Source organism: Xyrauchen texanus, chromosome 14 (assembly GCF_025860055.1).
Source record: "Xyrauchen texanus isolate HMW12.3.18 chromosome 14, RBS_HiC_50CHRs, whole genome shotgun sequence".
NCBI classification, from domain to species: Eukaryota; Metazoa; Chordata; class Actinopteri; order Cypriniformes; family Catostomidae; genus Xyrauchen; species Xyrauchen texanus.
The window spans coordinates 41167424-41190124 of record NC_068289.1 but is presented as its reverse complement, the minus strand read 5'-3'; the positions used below and the strand labels follow the sequence as shown (position 1 = coordinate 41190124).

Genomic DNA, 22701 nt, shown 5'->3' with positions numbered 1-22701 from the left:
ATAAATCAATCATTATCTATAAGTCTAATTAATAATTGACAGATTTAAATCCAAAATGTATGTGCGCTGTGTATTTTTACTCAGGCTGTGATTTTAACACATTCATTTAGTGTGATTATATAAACATAATATGTTCAAACATGTACCCGGAGCCATACGGAAATTTCATAATAAATGTACGTATTTTCCTACCATCGGAACAATTTAAGCTTGAAGTACATGTAAGTTTATGAGCCGCGTCAGCAGGGGGTAGTCAGCTCACCTCAACAAAACTCAAAAGCAGTGCAGCCACTGAGAGAGAGAGCTGCTCACACAGGACGCGTTCTTGACAGCTGGAATAAACTCAACAGAATGCAGAGATTTTGAGTCATGATTTTTAAAGGTTTTTTAACTACTTTCAACTTGAAACAGCACCCTGAAAACGTGAGATACTCCAAAAGCATCTATTTGATGCATATGTACATAGACCGACAGTAAAATATAGCGCAGATGGAACACAAGAACAGGACAGATTGATGAACTCGTTTGCAAAAAGATTCATGTTGACTTTAGGCTTGTTTTATGGGAATAAAAATAATTAAAAAAAATATTATTTTGCCACATTTTTTGTTTTCGAATTAATGCTTTACTCGTCTGTTGCAATAATGCAATATATTTATATTCATATTAGGGCAATCTACATATGGAGTGGTGGTGGTGTAGTGGTCTAAACCACATAACTGGTAAACTGTTAATCAGAAGGTTGCTGGTTCGATCCCCACAGCCACCACCATTGTGTCCTTGAGTAAGGCACTTAACTCCAGGTTGCTCCGGGGGGATTGTCCCTGTAATAAGTGCACTGTAAGTCGCTTTGGATAAAATCGTCTGCCAAATGCATAAATGTAAATGTAATATCGCAGCGCCATTTTGTGGTCCGTTCTGCATAACGCTGCAACTCATTTTAGCTTATCTCGGCCCATTTAGCACATTTAGCGGCCGACCCACTGGCCAGCTCGGTTCACCAAGGCCACTAGCCAGTCTGCCCCTAAAGTGCGTCGGCCCACCGGGAAAATGCCCGTTATGGCAGATTGCCAGTCCAGCCCTGGCAGGTGCTTAGGTAGTTGACTGAAAGGAACCTCACAAGGTTTTGTAACTGAGCCATATACTATCTAATAATGACCTGCTTAATGGTCTTTTAGCTAATTAGGTGCAGGATTTATAGCAAAGGTTTTGTAAAATGCATATTAAACATATAATTCTTGAAACTTGAACAACAATACTCAAGATTTACAGTCCTGGTGCAGTTGAATTAGTGTACTCTTAAAAGTGACCTTATTTATTGGACACTAGTTGCACTTTAATTTACTCTTCAAAGCTGATGTATGGTCGAGGAAACATTTAATTCCATGGGGAAGTGGCGGATTTGTTTGGTCAAAACCCATGTTGAAAAGCTGCTAATTAAAAGCAGTGGTGAGCTGTGCCCATATTAAGGGATGAATTCGGAGCAGAGGGCGTTGGGTTCATTATAGGCCTGACGGCATAATGAGCCATATGTTCGATCTTTGCTCTCCGGGGGTTGTATTGTGGAAATTAATGTTGACCATGAAGCTGTGCTGTATAGTTGTATTGATGCTAAATAGCACTTCCCTGTTGAAAAGACCTGCTAAGACCAGCATGCTGGTTTCCATGGTTCTTGCTGGTTTTGGCAGCAGAAAAAAGTCATCTGATTGGCTACATAAAAAATCTCACATTTGTGTTTGCTCTTTACAGAGCTTAAAGGGATAGTTTACCCAAAATGAAAATGATGTCACTATTTACTCATCTTCATGTAGTTACAAACCACTTGTGGCTTTTTTTTCCTTTAGTAGAAAACAAAAGATGTTACACAAAAAAAATATAATAATAAAAAAAAGATATAACATTTACACATTTCAAATTCGGAAGAAAATTCCATCAAATTTAATTGAACAATCCTTATTAAAAAAAAACTTAAATATTTTACATTTTATTAATGTAAATTTTCTTAAACACGACAAACATGTTTCCATAATAAAATACATATTTTAGCTTACTGTTTTTATTTACACATTTCAAATTCAAAAATAGCCTATTTATTTGTATATTTACACATTTCAAATTATTAAAATTCCATCTAACTGAAATGTGTTGCATTTAACTAAATTAATTTAATTAAAACATTTTCAATTCGATGGAATTTTAAGAATTTTAAATGTGTAAATATATTTAAAAAAAATTGGCTATTTATTTATTTTATTATATAAACAATGTTTGTTACGTTTAACTAAATTTAATAACATTTAAAATATTTAGGGTTTTAAAATTGTATTAAGGATTGTTCAATTCAATTCGATGTTCAATTCAGTTTCATGAATTTGAAATGTGTAAATAAAAAAAAGAGTCTAAAATATATATTTTTTTAAATGTAGGCAGTATGTCTCATAAGATAAAAAAGTAAAAACAATTCTTAGTATTTTGTGTTGTTTTCCAGTAGCTTCTTAAGTAAACAGCTTGATTTTAAGTGCTATATTCAGAGAAAAAAACCATTTGACAACGGAGCAAGAAAAATAATCCTAATTATGTCTTGTTTTAAGCATAATTATCACAATATTTTGTTCGATTTCTCTGAAAAGAAGACTTATAATATCTATAATATATATATACAGTATATATAATATAATGTGTTGTATGTGTTTCATTTTAAGGGTGTTTAGACATTTTTACTGGAAAACACAACCATCAATATTTTCACTTTTGGGTGAAATATTCCTTTAAGGTTGTCATGGGACACCAGATTCAGTGATATCAGTCAGAAAATAGGAATAAGAGTGCAATCCCGTTAAAATTTCAATTAAAAAATCTTTATTCATTCCAACTTTTGAAATCCTTTTTTGTTGTCATAAGTGTACAGAACATGCCCAAAAGCTTCAGGCAAAACCTCATGAAACATCATATTTTTTGGATTTTTCCTCCAGGAAAAGGAAGATTCTTGAGTTTCCGTCTGCGAGCCATGAAGCTCTTAGGCGCCAGCAAGCAGTCTCTCCCGCAGGACGATCCAGACATGGTCATGGTGGACTCACCCAGGGCAAGCGATGACTCTTCGGCCTTGACGCCCACCATGGGCAGTTGCAGTCCAGCAGAGGCCAACGACATACAGGCACTCATCAGCTCCAGTCATCCCTCGTCTCCGGTCAGTGTGATGTTACCCCTGGATCACTCGTCCCCCAAGCACACCTGGGACTTCCCCAGACCCTCCCAAAACCAGTGCACCACCAGTCCTGCTCAGGCCATCTCCAGAGGCAGTGTGTGCAGCAGAAGACGAGCCTCTTCGGTTCATGACATCGAAGGGCTTAGTTCGAACTCTAAACATCTGTTTAGGGACAGGCACACAAATGAAGGTGAGAGTTTCATTTCTATGGGACCATTTAGAAATTCCTTTAGCTGAAGTGATAGCACACAACACTAGCAACACCAGGGAAATGGGTATAATTCCCCAGGAACACATGGGTTGATAAAATTACAACACAACTGTCTGGTTCCGGAATTAAAATTTCCATCATTCTTTTTTAACCCATAGAGGAATTGATTATTAACTATTAATAACCCTTTATAGACAGACCTACCATAGGTCTACCTTACTATTGGTCTTGAATTCCAGGAAAAAACAAACAAACAAACAAACAAACAAACAAACAAATAACACTACACTACCTATGATCCTGAAGGGAAACAATTAACCAATCAGAGAACTGCGGCCAACAAAGTGTGCCAACAGAGCTCTGCAGTGACCGCCCACTTCTATGACGCTCTGTGCTTCTAATTTGATCAGAACCCTCAATAAAAAAGGACTCCAATTATTCATAAATAATACTGTATATGTTTACAATCTTAAAAATAAAAAATAGGTGTCCTAACTTTGCATGTAAATGTGATTCTGTTTATGCCATCCCCCTCCAAAAAGTCTTATTTTATTCCACTAGATGGCAGCAATATCTATAAATAAATAATTTTCCTCTATCACCTTCTGTCACAATATACAGATCTGAAATGTAGGTGGCGCTATAACATATTTTAGCCCTCGCAGATGTGCATGTACATAGACATTCAGTCTCATTTTCAGTTCATGCACCAGCCTCATTATTTCATTGCATATCTCGGCCTCTGAGTGGACTAGAAGCTCAATCTAGGTGTCATTAGAAAGCTAAGATTTAATTTGATCATTTTATACATTTTCTCATCAATAGTCGATAACATATATTTCCAATGATGTGTTTAGCATACTTTTTTCTTAGATAGACATCTAAGATGTAACATTGGATTATTCACAAAACCATGCTCAAAGTAAAAAATTGCAATTTGTTTGAAAACTTCCTAAGGTAAAAGCAGATATAACGTTTTTAGCTTTTTGGGGCTTACAGCAGCAGTTATTGTCATGGAAAAAAAGAGATGTTTCACTTAGTGATTCTTCTGAAGATCTTTCAAACTCTGGTATTAGGACAACAACATAAACTAAACAGTCGCATTCCTGTGAATGAGAGCTTTCATTTGATATGTGACTTGTCCATTTAGGTGCTATTTGCAGGACTTCTATTTTCCTATAAATATTTCCACCCCATTACCTCTAGGTGGCGCTGATTGGCGATGTGAATGTTTCCAGGCCATATTTTGTTATTTTATGTAACATAAATGCAGAAGTGATGGTTATCTCTGAAAATGTCATATTCTAAGCTTTCAAACGATATCCCATATGCCTGACTTAAACATTTTAAGCGTAACGTTTTTTGCGACTTTTGGACCTGCCGGCGGGTCCTCACATAAATTGTGATTGTGTAATGGGAGCCAGCTGGTAGATAGCTGCGCAGTGTGTAAACTCACTCTCCTGACCTCAAGAGGTGCACTAGCGACTGATGCTAGGGGCTGTAGCCTTTAGCCTCCTTGTTAGTGCAACCGCCTCCCACGCCGGAGACGTCGGTTCGAGTCCCGTTCGGAGCGGGGCAACCAGGACCGGTCACAATTGCATATGCATTTCTTTACAAAACTAACACTTTGATCAAATGGATTTGTAAGAGTGGATAGTGAACAAAAAGAAGTCAACAAGTGTCCCGCTACATGGAAACTTCTTCAATACTGTTTAAGAAGGGGATGCACCTCATGAAGTTCATCGAGAGAACACAGTTTTAGTAGTGTTTTTAAGTGCAATTCATTAATTCAAACATAATAATGTGAATTAGTGACTACATTATTTGCACATGATTAATGACCACAGGTTTGTATAATCTTCCGCTTTATAGATTTCACCGATTTTCTTGATGAATGATGATCTTACTGCAAGAAATGGCAATCATAATGCAGTCATTAATCAATTTACAGTCATTTTACAAAAGCCAAAAAATGAAATTAAATGCTCCTTTACAAGGTGCAGGCATTCTTTCAGTTTTTGCTTGAATTCCCCCATTAAAATCTCTTCGATATTCTTCTAAGTACTTGGCTCCAAATAGAGCTTCTTGGTTTTCTTATTTTCTTCTTCTAATCTTTTTACTCCTTCATTTCAGTGCATGGGCAGAGTGTGAAAGGTAACAAAACATGATGTTGGAATGCATAACTGTCTTTGGCTGCTTGCTGCATGCTTGAAAAAGCACAGCACATGTGTTTGTAACCAAATGGTAGAGCATGGACCCAGCAATGTAAAGGTTGTGGGTTTGATTCATGGGAACAGGCACACTGCCAAAATGAATATCTTAAATGTGCAGTATGTAACAGTTTTCATGTAATATTCACCTTTTTGGGCAAATCTGTGATCGGCTTGTAATGCAACTTAAAAAATGAGCCCTTCCCGGACTTCCTAGGTTGCCTATTAAAGCCTGTAGACTGATTTTCATGCAAAGGGAGCGGGTCGCATTTGCCGGGAAAATCCAAAGGATGTGACGTATATGCACGCTCCCAAGAGCCTTATACTGAATCCCGTCTGTCTAAGCGGCAACTTGATCACGGTCGAGAGAAAAATAGAGTGAACATCGGCAGGTCATTTGATTCCTGGGGGGGACCTTCGTTCAGTTTTGGGGATCAAAACCGATTTTGGGGATTGGCGTTCTTCTTATTGGACAGGTAAGCTTACTGTGGCAGGGCGGAGGGCTGGGCCAGGTCGTTATCCTACACACCTGGTCCCGTATCAGGCTAATTAAGCCTCCGAGAGGGATAAAGTTCGACTGCAGAGAATCGTGTAAAAGTAGTTTTAGTTTAGTCTCAAAGTTTGTAGTAAAACAATCATAACTGTGTAATTTTAATTATGCTACCTCATCTGACAGCATGATGCCGGTGGATCACGTTCAGTCTCTTTGTATGCTACATCATTGTTTTGGGCCGATGATCACATCCCAATAGAGTGTGTGCTAGAGGTCTTCACAGGTCCACAAAAACCTGAGGACCCGTGACCCGACCGGGAACCCTGGTCCATATTATAAATGGTCAGCCAGTACCATCCACCCCAAAGGAGCAGCCGCGGCCATCTGCCAGAGGCCGGAGGAGCCCGGCCATCTGGAAGCGGAGGAATGGCTGCAGGCCACGAGGGGAGGAGGGGCTCCCAACCAACTGCCTGGAACTGTTACCCGGAGACCTCTACCGTAACACCAAAAATGCGGCGGGGCATTCCGTCAACCAGAGGCCGGAGGACCATCTCCGATCCGCCCGGGGAGGTGCGGCTTTCATCCACTAGAGGGTGGAGGAGTGGCCGAGGACCAAGCTACGGCGTATCGGAGAACCGCCGTTTGAGTGTTTTTGATTTCCTCTCTCTGTCCCACTGCCGCTCCGTGTTGGTCTATCCCTCTCTTTTTAAATGTTTTGTTAATTTGGCACGATGGCTGTTATGGCGTGTAGGTGCCACATTTTTTTTGTTTCCCTCCCCTGATCCAGGTAGACCTGCCGGCAGACGGGGCGCAAGGATTCCCATCCCTCATTATACTAAAGATACTCAAATAATTACTCAAAGCCTGTTGTCATTAATCATGAGCAGTTAATGTGGACACTAATGCACATTATGATGCACATAAAAGACCTTTGACTGAGCTTCTAAAAGGTATTCTTTCAACCAACTTCATGAAGTGCATCCTGAGATGCTACTTAAACGGCATTAAATTTAATGAGGAAGCATTTTCTCTAGTGGTCTCAGACTGTAATTATCTACTGTAGAATCTAAAGTATAATCCTCCTTTCTTGCAAACAAAACTAAACCAGTGTTGTCAAAAGCAGCAAGTTAAAACCTGTTTTCTTGCTATCAAAATCGCATTCAGAATACAAAGCATCCATCATCATGCCGTTTTATGATTACCCATTTTCCATCTGATTTCACCTCTCATATGGCTATTGATGTCTTGATTAGTTCATGCAGAACATTCACTGCTATTATAACGATCAGGACTGCACTTTGCTGTGTTTTGGTGGATTTGAACGGCTCAGATCTGAGACATGCTCTTCCTCTTCACATCTCACTAAATGAGACGGATGCTTTGACTCACAGTCAGGACAGGAAATCTATGTTACATACTGAAAGGCTTCCATCAGCGGTTAACCAATCGGCTGTAAGCGCTACTGTCAGCTTTTGAGGATATGTCTCTAATCCCACTTCAGATTAAATCAATAAACCAGAAGAGGCCATAGCTATGTTCAGAATAGCACACTAACATGCTACTCTTACAATTGCTGGAGTATATAGTATGTATAAAGTGCACAGTATGCGATTTTTATGCATGCATGAAATGCCTGAATGAAGTATACAACAGAGCACAAAACACGCTTTTTTCACTTACTTGGAAATAAAACTGCACAGAATTCTGTAAATAGTAAGATAGTATTTCATTCTGTGCATAATCCATGTGTTAAAGGGATAGATCACCCAAAAATGTCTCATTATTTACTCACCCTCATGCCATCCCAGATGTGTATGACTTTCTTTCTTCCCCAAAACACAAATTCAGATTTTTAGAAGAATGTTTCGTCTCTGTAGGTCCATTTAATGCAAGTGAATGATTGCCAAAATTTTGAAGCTCGAAAAAGGCAGCATAAAAGTAATCTGTACGACTCCAGTAGTTAAATCCATGTCTTCTGAAGTCATATGATAAGTGTGGTTGAGAAACAGATCGATATTTAAGTTATTTTTTCCTATAAATTCTCCTCCTTGCTCAGTAGGCGGTGATATGCACAAAGAAAGTGAATCACCAAAAACAAAAGAAGAAGAATGTGAAAGTGAAAGTGAAAGTGGGGATTTATAGTATAAAAAATATAGCAAACTGAAGGTGGAATTCAGTTGTTTCTGGAGACTCTGGTCTCTTTATTCTCGCATATTAACATGATTTCAATTTAAGTCTATATTTTATGTCCATTTAATTACTTATCTGGTAAGTAGCCGTGTAAAAGGTGGGATAATATACAGTCAGTCGGTCATTATCGCACATTTTTTTTAAAAAGAACCTCGGCTCCACATTGGGGTCCTGTCCGCATGCAACATACAATTGCAAACTTGAAATGTGATAATAATGTTCATGTACTCAGAGAATCCTGTTTCCTTCAGAAATTCACATCCAATGTAGATGTTGTTTGCAATCAAGATCTTTTGCGTTAAGAATGAGTTAAAAAATGTTTTTATTGTAATTTAATCCTAACCCCAGTCTAACCCAAAATCAAATGGTTCTTTAAGATGATAGACAATATTTATTCAAAGCAGGATTAGAGATGGGTGAAAAATAATCACTATATTTTTCAGCTATTGGCAATATTTGGTGGATCTTAATATGCATTTGCTGAACTTAACAAGGTACTGTATGTTCTGGGTACAACACAAGTTAAACTTAAAGGAATATTCCAGGTTCAATACAAGTTGAGCTCAATCGGCAGCATGTGTGGCATAATGTTGTTTACCACCAAAAAACAATCTTTAAAAAAGCAAAAATCTGGTTTCCAGTGTGACACTTACAATGGAAGTGAATGGGGCACAATATGTAAATGTAAAAGCATTTTTTAAAGTATATCCACAAGACAAACAATATGTGTGTTAACATGATTTTAATGTGATAAAATTACTCACTAACCTTTTCTGCATAAAGTTACGTCTAATTGTACAACTTCGTTGCCATGATGTAATGTCAGCAAACCCTAAAATAACTGTAAAAATTACGATTTAAACAACTTTGAAGCTCAAATGACATGCAAGTGCATTTTAAAATTATAAGCTTGACATTTCTGCCTTTAAACCCTCCAAACATGTACCCCATTCACTTCAATTGTAAGAGCCTCACAGTGACCACAATTTTTTCTTTTTTTTTACCTACAGGACCATTCAACCATCTGAAGTCGAGTCTGCTGGGATCAACGTCAGACTCCAATCTAAACAAATACAGCACCATCAACAAAATACCTCTCATCGCACTCAACTTCTCTGAGGCCAACGATAAGAAAGCGCCTTCCCCCCCATCCTCAGAGAAAACCATCATCGCACCAAAGGTCAAAGATAGGACACATAATGTCACCGAAAAGGTCACGCAGGTAAGACTCTGCGAGGTTTAATGAAATGTAACAACTTGCTCCGCATCTGAAACAACTTTTCTTTTCAATCCCTCTTATTTCAGGTCCTGCGTTACACATTTTTTTTCTTGTTGTATATTCTGATGACTTGGAAATATGTCAGATTACATAGGTTTAAAAAGTAGGTTGTGAACAGCTTTTCATCAGTTGGTCTCCTTTCATGTTTTTCAATAAGGCCCTCAGGTGAGAATGTGTTTTTTCTCAACCGTTCGAGTTAATCAATGTGTCACAAGTGTAATCTATTCAAAATTTTGCATGTGTCAAATCGGAAATTACAAAGTCTCATGAACAAGTGCAAACAAGCAGTATCTAATTCTCCTGCATAATTTTACTACAACTCTATTATGTAGCAAATAATAGACATTAAATGACAAATGCAGCTAACAGATATGTGCATGCAAATAAATGCTAATGAGCAGACTACTTAACCTCAGGGATATTAAGATGAGAGCGAGAATACAGGGCAAACACCAGTAATTACTCTGTCTCTGCCTCACTCGCACACTCAAATCTGCTGGCTTATCTCACCCGTATTTCGAATATTTCTCTTTCAATGACTTCAAAATGCATCAAAAGACCATCCAAGCATGAAGGTGGATTCTCGAGCACCTTGGGGAAATTTATCTCGAAATCTTGGCAAAACACAATTCTGTGGCACTGCAGTTGGCTCTGTGTGTGAAACCAAGTGTAAATTGAACTTTCTCCTTCAGTCCTTGGCAGCTAGACCGAGGTGTTTGCTCACAATGTGTACTGTGTGTCAGTGTTGGGGAAACTACTTTGAAACTGTAGTTTGTCAAGCTGGAAGTTGCTCGTAATGTAAAGTAGTTCAACTACTGACAAGCTACCCTAATAATTAGTTCAATTAATGTTCCGGGTTCGATACAAAGTAACCGCATAATGCAATATTGAGGCATAATGTTGATTACCACAAAGAATATTTAAAATTTGTTCCTCGTTTGTTCAATAATAAAATAAAATGTAAAAAAATCTGGGTTACAGTGATGGAATTACAATGAAAGTGAACGGGGCCAGTCCATAAATGTTAAAATACTCACTGTTTCAAAATTATAGCCACAAGACATAAACAATACATGTGTTAACATGATTTAAGTGTCATAAAATAGCTTGCTAACCTTTTCTGTGTAAAGTTAAATGCAATATTACAACTTTGATGATGTAATGCCTGTAAACCAGACATGGGCAACATACAGCCCGCGGGCCAGATCAGGCCCTCCACATGGTTTAATGTGGCCCGCGGCTCGTTTATCGTAAAAGCGTTTTTTTTTTTCATTGGATATTTCAGTTAACTTACATTGGGATGTAACACGTCTCCACAAGCGTTTAACATGCTCAGGGTTGCCAGATAAGAGACGAAACACTCCCAGTTTGAGATTTATACTTGCGCAAATTGGAATGTTATACTTATTTTGTGCAATCTGGCAACCATGCACGTGAGTGCGCTATTTATATCTCTTGCTTTCCCCTTTGAACAAACTTAGTGATCTGTAGTGCATTATTCTGCTCAAGGAAAAGTGTTATACGGCCACTCAAGTCCGCTGACAGTCAAACCATAGTGGAGACCCGCATCATGACCCTTTTAGCATGTAAACGGGTAATGTTTTAGAAAAAAATAAGTAAACTCGCACACTTTGCGACAAACATTAAAAGTTCTATAAATTTAATTTTTTTTATATTAAAACAGACCCCTGATGTAGAGATTGTTAAATTGAATAATACATGAACAGGGAAGTAGAGATGGTCAAATAAATGTATAAGCTCCGCCTTTATTCAGTTTTTTAATGCCTGATAGAAAAGTATCTACCTTTGTAGAGCAAAACGATTGCAGAATAGTCCCACTAGTCACAGATACACTTCAGAAAATTGAGTACACAACTATTTCTGGGCTTAAAAATATACAAAAACCAAATCAATGCAGAATATTGTATCTCAAAAGGAATACAATGTGGCCCCCCCATGCAAAGCTCGATGTGGCCCTTTTACCAAAATAGTTGCCCACCCCTGCTGTAAACTCTGTAATCTGGTAATGTTTATGTCTTCAAGTCAAGTGGTTTTTATTGTCGTTTCAACCATATACAGTTAGTACAGTAAACGAGACAACGTTCCTCCAGGACCATGGTGCTACATATAACAACATAGGACAAACACAGAACCACATGAGAGTACACACTAAAAAAATAGAATAACATACCTATATAAAGTGCACGTGCAAACGTGTGCAAAAAGTACAGGACAGTACAATACAAAGTCTTGTGGCTATACTTTTGAAACAGTGAGTATTTTAACATTTATGGACTGGCCCACTTCTATTATAAATCCCTCATTGAAACGGCAATTGAAACTTTTTTTTGTGTGTGTGTTATTAGCATTATGTCACAAATGCTGTCAATTAAGATAAGCTTGTAATAAATCCAGAACATTCCTTTCACTAATAACAAGTAGCTCACTATGTGGAAGATATCCCTGCTTTAAAATGCAGCTTAAACCAGCCTAAGGGGTCGTTCACACCGAACCTGTTTTTTGTGTCATTCTGCGCTGTTCTTGAATTCTCTGTAAACATCCACTAGATCGAGGTCTTTGACCATTGTGCCTTACAGTTTTTTCAGCATCTTGCGCAGGAGCCCTGCACTTTTTACATTCTGTGTTAGGTTCAAATGTACGATAACTTAAAAAATTGCTTTTTTCTTTTTTTTTTTGTCTCCCAACCTAGCAGGGCTGGTTTAATGGGGTTGTGGGCTCTTGTCAGCTAGCTAAAATCCAGCTAAATACCATCTTTGCCAGATTGAGTGGGACATGTGGCAGCAGTGCAGTACATAAAATCAACCATATATGGGTCAGGAGCTTCAGTTAATGTTCACATCAACTATCAGAATGTGATCTCAGTGATTTGGGCCGTGGCATGATTGTTGGTGCCAGATTTGAGTATTTCTGGGATTTTCACACACAACAGTCTCTAGAATTTACTCTAGAATGGTGCCAAAAACCAAAAACATCCAGTGAGCGGCAGTTCTGCAGATGGAAATGTCTTGTTGATGAGAGAGGTCAATGGAGAATGGCCAGACTGGATCAAACTGACAAAGTCTACAGTACTAGGGGGACTAGGGATATCTGGGAGGCGAAAGGTACACAATTAGTGATATAAACACATTTATGTATGGAAACGGCTTAAGGGCATATTTCTTTTGCGATAAACTAAAACATATGCGACAAAGTGTGAAGCATGAAGTCATCACGCACACCATTTCTATTGATATAACGCCATTTGAATGGAAACAAGTAGAAGACGGCAAATTTTGCAAACTTTCTTTACGTATTTTCACTTTGTCGACAACAAAACAGCACGAAAAGTGGATGGAAACTAGTTAAATGTTACAAAAAACAGGGGTATTGTGTTTTTGTTGCACTACACCGTCACTCGTTACTTAAAAAGGTACTCTGTTTTGTAAACAGCGGAGCTACTTTCATGTTACTGGGAAAAGTAGTTTAGTCAGTAGCGCTGCTACTTTTAGTACTTCTCAATACTGCTGTGTGGTTTGGCTTCAAGGTTAGAAAATGTCTGGAAATGTCCTCCAGTGAAAGTTAATTGAGTCGAGCCTCATCTTAAACGTGTCCTCTTGACCAGCTGTGAAGGAGACAGGAAGCACTCAGATCGATGATAGCCCATCCAAACAACATGACTAGTCACTTCAGAAGAGCTCGTTCAGGACAGTCAAGGGGCTTTTGACCGTCATTGTTCGTTCTGTGAACTATCTGGACATGTGAAAGCCAGTCAAGAGAAAAAGATACATCATTCAACTCTTTAAGAGGAGAGAGAGAGAGAGGGAGAGAGAGAGAGAGAGAGAGAGAGAGAGAGAGAGAGAGAGAGAGAGAGAGAGAGAGAGAGAGAGAGAGAAAACAATTGGGAATAGTAACATAAATGTCAAGTTTCAAATAATTTTCTGTCAGATTTTGCAAGTCTTGTCTGCCATTGCACCCTTGAGCAGAGTCATGTATTAAATAATCTGATTTGCATGACAACTTCTCTTTATTATCCAAGAGGTTACTGTATATGTACTGTAAGATGACTCTTTGTGAAGTGGAACCAGTGCAGCGTGACTATAAAGAAATATACTGTGTGAATATTTATGTCATGCTCTGAGGCTCCCTGAGACGAAATGTGAACAAGCTCAATCGTGCTGACAGTTTCCATGAAATATTGCATCAGTTAGATTGAAATAAATGAGAACTGCAGGGAAATATGCAAGACTGCATTGTACTGCATTACAGTAATAAACCCGTGGACATGTGACTGACAGGTGTCAAGCAATACCATAAAATGGAAAATTTAAAATGTTGGTGTTTTGAATTGAATTTCGATGGTTTCATGCTCCTGGCAGCCAATAATTCACTACACAAAACACATTATGGTCAAGTATTATTATCTAACACAATTTAGCTTCTTTTTTTTTAAGGGTGTTTAGGTATTTTGGTTAGTTTTTTGCAAGTGACAGTTTGCTTCAAAATACCTCAGAGCTTGAGTGGATGCACAACCTTTGACCTAAACAACAAAAGACATGGGAAGTGTTTTCTCCCCCATTTTAAAAGTTGATAAGTGTATTTATTTCAATATTGTACAGCTTTGCACCATTATATGATAAGATGCATGTCATTATTTGCATTTAGCAATGTTTTCCCTGCTGTCACTCATAAAGAAATGATTTAAATGAGATGTATTTAAACATGCTTAACCAAGAATAAAAATTATTCTTGGTTAAGCAAGTTAATGCCACAGTTAATAGTTGCTTTGTCATTTACAGAGCTGTATGTAAAATGTGCATTATTTAAAGACTTTTCTGTTAAATTTGATGAAAATGTGTCGTATAATTGAAATGCATAAATCATAACAATAGTTTCTATTTTTCCAAGTGATGCGATACTCAAGTTTTTCCCTGTCTTTCCTATTCCAGGTGTTGTCACTGGGTGCAGATGTGTTACCAGAGTACAAGCTCCAAGCCTCACGTATGGACAAGTTCACCATTCTGCACTACAGCCCTTTTAAAGCGGTCTGGGACTGGCTTATCCTGCTGCTGGTCATCTATACAGCCATTTTAACCCCTTATTCTGCAGCCTTCCTGCTGCATGACAGTGAGGAACAGAAACGACGCAAGTGTGGATATTCCTGCAGCCCTCTTAACATTGTGGACTTAATAGTGGACATCATGTTCATCATTGACATCCTAATAAACTTTCGCACAACGTATGTGAACTTGAACGAGGAGGTGGTGAGCCATCCGGGGAAGATCGCTATACATTATTTCAAAGGCTGGTTCCTTATAGACATGGTGGCAGCGATACCGTTTGACCTGCTCATATTTGGATCAGGATCAGATGAAGTAAGTGACACCAGAACTAAATCTAGTTCCGTTCACACTTGACTGACAGTCTAAACTAGGGGTCTCAAAATTAAATGACCTGGGGGCCACTAGCATCATGCTGTTTTTCATCGAGGGCCACTTAAACAGATACAGATGTTTTTACAACCATGAATTACATAAAAAAGCTATATTATATCTAAGAACAAATGTGTACCCAAAATTTTTTGATGGATTGTTTGTCATCATGACATAGGCCTAATGGCAACAACTGAGATTTTACATTCTTGTTTTAGACCTGAATAAGCCATGTTGAAAATTAAAAAAAAAAAATTATATATATATATACAGGTGAAACTCGAAAAATTAGAATATCGTGCAAAAGTTCATTAATTTCAGTAATTCAACTTAAAAGGTGAAACTAATATATTATATAGACTCATTACAAGCAAAGTAAGATATTTCAAGCCTTTATTTGATATAATTTTGATGATTATGGCTTACAGCTTATGAAAACCCCAAATTCAGAATCTCAGAAAATTAGAATATTACATGAAATCAATAAAAAAAGGATTTTAAATACAGAAATGTCGGCCCTCTGAAAAGTATAATCATGCATATGTACTCAGTACTTGGTTTGGGCCCCTTTTGCATTAATTACTGCCACAATGCGGCGTGGCATGGATGCTATCAGCCTGTGGCACTGCTGAGGTGTTATGGAAGACCAAGATGCTTCAATAGCGGCCTTCAGCTCTTCTGCATTGTTTGGTCTCATGTCTCTCATCTTTCTCTTGGCAATGCCCCATAGATTCTCTATGGGGTTCAGGTCAGGCGAGTTTGCTGGCCAATCAAGCACAGTAATACCATGGTCATTGAACCAGGTTTTGGTACTTTTGGCAGTGTGGGCAGGTGCCAAGTCCTGCTGGAAAATGAAGTCAGCATCTCTATAAAGCTTGTCTGCTGAAGGAAGCATGAAGTGCTCTAAAATGTCCCGGTAGACGGCTGCATTGACTCTGGACTTAATAAAGCACAGTGGACCAACACCAGCTGATGACATGGCTCCCCAAACCAACACAGACTGTGGAAACTTCACACTGGACTTCAAGCATCTTGGATTGTGTGCCTCTCCATTCTTCCTCCAGACTCTGGGACCTTGGTTTCCAAATGAGATGCAAAATTTGCTCTCATCAGAAAAGAGGACTTTGGACCACTGAGCAACAGACCAGTTCTTTTTTTCTTTAGCCCAGGTAAGACGCTTGACATTTGAAGCCCATGTCCAGGACCCGCCTGTGTGTGGTGGCTCTTGATGCAGTAACTCCAGCCTCAGTCCACTCCTTGTGAAGCTCCCCCACACATTTGAATGGCCTTTTCCTGACAATCCTCACCAGGCTACGGTCATCCCTGCTGCTTGTGCACCTTTTTCTTCCACACTTTTCCCTTTCACTTAACTTTCTATTAATGTGCTTTGATACAGCACTTTGAGAACATCCAACTTCTTTTGCAATTACCTTTTGAGGCTTTCCCTCCTTGTGGAGGGTGTCAATGATGGTTTTCTGCACAACTGTCAGGTCAGCAGTCTTCCCCATGATTGTGAATTCAACTGAACCAGACTGAGAGACCATTTAAAGGCTCAGGAACCCTTTGCAGGTGTTTAGCTGATTAGAGTGTGACACTTTGAGCCTACAATACTGAACCTTTTCACAATATTCTAATTTTCTGAGATTCTGAATTTGGGGATTTCATAAGCTGTAAGCCATAATCATCAAAATTATATCAAATAAAGGCTTGAAATATCTTACTTTGCTTGTAATGAGTCTATATAATATATTAGTTTCACCTTTTAAGTTGAATTACTGAAATTAATGAACTTTTGCACGATATTCTAATTTTTCGAGTTTCACCTGTATATATATATATATATATATATATATATATATATATATATATACAGTGGGGGTCCAAAAGTATGACACCACATTACAATTCTGGGATTCGAAATCTAATTTAAACAAGCAAAATAAATAAATTGGATTTCAAAACCTCTAAAACTCAGAACCTTTATGGCTTAAACGCATAAGAAGGATTTAAGATTCTGCATTATGTTTAGGCCATTGCTCAAATAAGCACATGTGACATTAATCATGTTAACTGCATATTGTACAATCTTCATTTCAATTCACTCATTTTAAATGAAATTGTCTGCTCAAACATTTGAGCTGATTATTTGTAATGAAAAACTAAAAATATAAACATTTTCAGTAGTGGTCTAAGACTTTTGAACAACACTGTATATTAGGCAATTGTTTACGGAGGGCCACATATCTAAATATTAACTCATATACGAATTTTGGGGCTGCCGCACGCAATTTTTTGCACATAAATTTAAAATCGCACCATTTATACATATGAAACAATATGTCTAATTTTTCAGAGAACCTACTAAAAAAAAGAGTACAATTAATCACAAATAATATTGTCTTATGATAAACAGAAAGTAAAAAAAAAAAAGAATAAACTTTTTTTGTTTTCCTAAATTTGTAACCATTTAATTCGGGTGCACTCTACCTCACTTTTAAAGTCTTATTTCATTCCTCTAGATGGCAGTGAGCACTAGAAAAAATATTTTTTTCTCTATCGCATTCCATCCCAATATACAGATCTGAAATGTAGGTGGCGCTCTAACGCATTTTAGTGCTCGTCCATAGACATTCAGTCTAACGTTCAGTTCATGCACCACCCTCATTGTTTCATTGCATATCTCGGCCTCTGAGTGGACTACAAGCTCAATCCAAGTGCCATTAGAAAGCTGAGATCCTTTTCTTTTTGATTAAATATATATTTTATCATCAATAGTCAAAAACATCCTTCTGGATGGCATAATTTGTTCTGGACATCCTAGATATAACATTAGATTATTTAGCCAAGCAAGCTCACAGACAAGTAAAAAATGGCTCATTTCATAAAAACTGTTTTGGCTATTTGGGGTTTACAGCAGCAGATATCGGAGCATAAAAGAGACGTTTGTATTTGATGACTTACAGAAATCCTATTTCACTTTGTGATTCTTTTGAAAATCTTTCGACCTGTGGTATTAGGCAACAATAGCTCAGCAGAGCTTTCATTTGATACCTTTGATTTGGTTGATAACATAAATGCAACAGTGACTGTTATCACTGAACAGCTCAGATTCTAAGCTTTCAAATAAGACCTCATATGCCTGACTTATGTACGGAGAATTCAACATTTTAAACGTAAACTTTTTCCGCGATATAGCGCCCCCTTTTAATCTCACCAGCGGGTCCAAATAGTTTAAGGGGTTGTAAAACATTGAATGAATTATTAAATATTTTAACATATCATATTAAAATTTTTTCAAACTTAAATCATTAAATGACTAAATAAATCAATATATGCGTTCCATATGTTTCATTTTTACTATCTTTGCATCCATTTTGAGTTACTATTAGTTTTGGATTGATTTATGCACAAGTTTTGTGCATTTCTTTTTCAAAATTGTACTCACTAAGAGTCCGTTCACACAGAGCGCATTAAAAAAAGCTTGCACAACCAATGGCATAGCATGCAGGTGTCCTGAAATGTGCTTTAAAAAGTTTTTAAAAAGTTTAAAAACGTAACATGACGTCTTAAAAATAAAATCAGTGAGACGTGTCTTCAGAGACATTCGTCTAGCGCATGTTACACAGGAAAACTGGAAAAATGTGTCCTGTGGCCCCTAGAAATCAACTTTGAATGGTGACGCCCACTTCAGTTGAGTGACATGCCGATAATCGTAACCATGAAAATAAAAAAATCAACCCAAAGCTAATGGTAATTTTAAAATGGTTGGTTTTAGTTATTTAACAGTTCATAATGCTTTTAATTATGTACTTAATTTATTTAAATGATTTAATTTTGAGAAATGTGATTCTCCTTAACTGTGTGCGAATACAATATTTTTTAACTGTAAGTACAAGATAACATTAAAAGAAACAAAATATTGAAACATTTGCCATCAAGATTAAAGGATAAACAATTAAAACCTGAGAGACTCAATGAAACGTGGCGGACTCTGGCCCACAGGCTGAAAGTTTGAAACCCCTTGTCTAAATTATTTGTTTATTTGTTTACCCATATATTTAGTTGTTTGTTTGTATTATATGTCCATTATGTAGATCAGATCAGATCTATTGCTTTAAGAGGTCAAAAAGCACTTAGCGCTAATGGGTGGCTGATTCTTACGACTGGAGCGCAACCATTTAAGCAAGTCGGGGATTACAATATCAGAATGTACTTTGTTGTTTTTTTTTTCTCAGTGGCCTTCATTTCTGAATCCATTTATCTGGATTAGTGGCTTACCAAATGGGAATCAATGATGACGATTAGAAAGAGGGATGAGAAAACAGAAAACTGATGTTTGAACAGCTTACAGGCAGCGGGTGAATCATTGGCAAGCCACTCGGGTTGTTTATGTGGGCATGTCTCATCAATGGCCTATCGTGAGCTGGCACATCAGAGCATATGGTTTCACAGCTTTGTGGCCCATTCCAACAACAGCAACTTGTCCAAGCGATAAACGACCCGCAAGACACATACTGGCTTTTAAAATATTAAAGAATGGTATTATAGATTAAGACCTACTGGAAATGTTGTTATTTGATGGCATGGGATGCGTTTTTAGACTATGGACAACTCTGTTGGGCTTTGTCAAGTATGTTGCTTTTGCTTAGGTACTATATTCTTGTGTACATCTCCTTCATAGTGGTTTCATGCTCGTTTGCTTTACTGGAATGTGCCATCAGAGCAAACTCCATAGAACTTGAGCAACTTGACAGCCTTGAACATCACCTTATTAACAAACCTCAAGCTTTCAGCATCGACACTTGTTTTTACTTCAGGTACTTGTGCATCTGACACTGTTGCATCTCGGTAGGTCAAACTGTGTGTATTTATCTCGAATTATTGTATGAGTGTACAAGAAATAACAATGTACAAGAAATACTGTATAGATATTATTTTGAATTTGATGAGCTAAAAAGTGTTTTAGAAAGTAATTTCAAAGTAAAGTAATCAGTAAAGTAATCTGATTACGATCTAGAGAAATAATTAGTCATTTGTAGTGCCTTACTATTTTTAAGTAACTAACATTGTAGCCAAGTAGATTTAAAATGTTTAAAGTATTAAAATGCAGTTTAAAATATGTGTTTTTCATCAAATTAACACAAGTAAAAAATGTATTTAAAATGTTTTATTTATATGCACCAATATACCAATTCATAGCATAAGACAGCTGACTTAAATGGACATCTAAAGCCCAAAGTATACTTCGGTTTTGACGCGAATGCTTAGTGTCTGCGTACATTCGAACTCTAGCTTTTCAAAGTATACTCCATTTGCACGCATACACAGGTGGTTTGCACATGCATACTACGACCAATATGAGAGACAGGATTACATTATACAACTACTCCATTGTTGTTGTTTTCACATTCATCTCTTGTTGTTTAGCGGCGATTACATCTTTTTTTAGTGCTTGCTCATGACAGTAATGGCTCAACTGTGAGCGTTGCCACCTTGTGGACTCAATGATTAGTGCAAATAATTCCATACTGCATGTTCAAAGTATGCACGGTTAGTAATATCGGCCTGCACATGTTCAGTGCTCGAACACTCTTATGACAACACAGGCGCCTAGTGTTTGCATCTGACCGAAGTAAATTATGGGGTTTAATGGACAGTTTCCAATGATTCTTGTAAATGAATCGAACTTACCAACTTACATACTTTATGCAAGTACACAAACAAAAATGCGAATGCTTGGCCAACACATTCCAAGTCTTAAGTTCCTGTTGAACATACTTAAAGGAATAGTTTACCCAAAATGAAATGAACTGCGTTGTTGCTGTCTGAGTGTTTACAGAATGCGATGCCGCACAAAATAGGGCTTGCGTAGCTAGAAGCATTTGCATTGACCTAATTGCGAAGAATACTGTATGTTTTGGGTCTAACGGCAGTTCTGACTTCAAATTCAAAGTGTACTTTGTTACTAAATCAGAGTTGCTACTGAAACATGCCTTAACGCTTGAAACAGGTCTGTGACTGGGCGGAGGGCAGGGTCATGATTTTACACACCCGGTCCCTTATCAGGCTAATCAAGCCTCCGAGAGGGATAAAGGCCAACTGCGGATGGTGGTGCGACAGAGAAAGAATGTTTACGGGCAGCTGTCTGTCCTATGTGTGTGTTTGTGTCTTTTGGTTTCAGATTTACATTAAAATATTATTTATATTGTCAAGCCGGTTCTCGCCTCCTCCTTTCCATTGAACTGCTTTACACTGGTGCTGAAGACCCGGGAAGGAGGAGGGATATGCCGTAGTGGCGTTCTCGCCGCTACATCCACCCCAATGGAGCAGCCTGGAAACGGAGGAATTGGTCGCTGACCGTGAGGGGAGATGGGGCTCCTAGCCGACCGCCTGGAGCGGTCAGGGCCACTGCCAAGGGCGGAGGAGACCTCTACCAGCCGCTGAAACTGAGTGGGGAGGGGCTCAGCGCTGACCGCCTGGAGTGGGAGAACCGCTGCCAGGGGCGGAGGAGACCCCTTCGGTTCCCCAAGAACACGGCGGGGCGTTCCGTCCGCCAGGGGCTGGAGGTCTGATTCTGATCCGCCCGGAGAGGCGTGGCTGTCGTCCACTAGAAGGTGGGGGAGTGGTCAAGGACCAAGCTACGGCGTATTGTCAAGCCGGTTCTCACTTCCAACTTTCCATTGATCTGCTTTACAGTGGTGCTGAAGACCTGGGAAGGAGGAGGGATATGCCGTAGTGGAGTTCTTGCCGCTACCATCCACCCCAATGGAGCAGCCTGGAAGTGGAGGAATTGGTCGCCGACAGTGAGGGGAGAAGGGGCTCCTAGCGGACCGCCTGGAGCAGTCAGGGCCACTGCCAAGGGCGGAGGAGACCCCTACCAGTCGCTGAAACTGAGTGGGGAGGGGCTCACTGCCGACCGCCTGGAGTGGGAGAACAGCTGCCAGGGGCGAGGGAGACCCCTTTTGTTCCTCAAGAACGCGGTGGGGCGTTCGGTCTCCAGGGGCTAGAGGTCTGATTCCGATCCGCCCAGAGAGGCGCGGCCATCGTCCACTAGAGGGTGGAGGAGTGGCCGAGGACCAAGCTACAGCGTATTGTCAAGCCAGTTCTCGCCTCCTTCTTTCCATTGAACTGCTTCATAATGTCGCAAGACCGAGTTACGAAAAGTCTATCGAAGTGTAATGACCAAACAAAAAAGCTCATTAAGATGCTTTGTCAAGACAATTTGTCTTCATATCGGCAGCAAAACATTTCATATATCATCAAGCTCTAGTTGAAACATTCTCCTTTCTCTACCCTTGATAAATGTAGCTCCACATCCTTGGTGTTGTCAAAGGATAATTGGTGGCAGTTTGGATACATTGCCTTCATTTGCTACCCAGTAAAAGCAAAGTAAAGATGTCTTTTTATCAGACCCCTTGAGGGTTGGTGCTTCAGAGCACTGACCTTTGGTAGTCTGACTGATGTCTTGCAAAACAATGGATAAAGGAAGCTCAGAATGGAGACTGAAACCTGCTTGATGACTCCTGAACTCTCTGTACTGGTGCCACTTTAAAAAGCTGCTGGATCTATTCGTCACTGTCCCACCGTCAGTCTATTGTCGCATTCAATCCGAGTGCCCTCAATTCCTTCTGCAGTTCTGCTCAATGCTGACATCATGAGTGCAGTAGAAATATAGTAATACAAT

General features: G+C 38.7%; 1 protein-coding gene across 1 annotated transcript in view; it reads left to right on the top strand.

The window, feature by feature from the left end:
* The window catches only part of LOC127654732 (potassium voltage-gated channel subfamily H member 7-like), a 115659-nt gene that overhangs the window by 48489 nt on the left and 44469 nt on the right, over positions 1-22701 (top strand). The window contains exons 4-6 of the mRNA XM_052142053.1: positions 2973-3395; positions 9320-9531; positions 14535-14960. Coding sequence (XP_051998013.1) covers positions 2973-3395; positions 9320-9531; positions 14535-14960 — 1061 coding nt within the window. The remainder of the gene's footprint in view (positions 1-2972; positions 3396-9319; positions 9532-14534; positions 14961-22701) is intronic.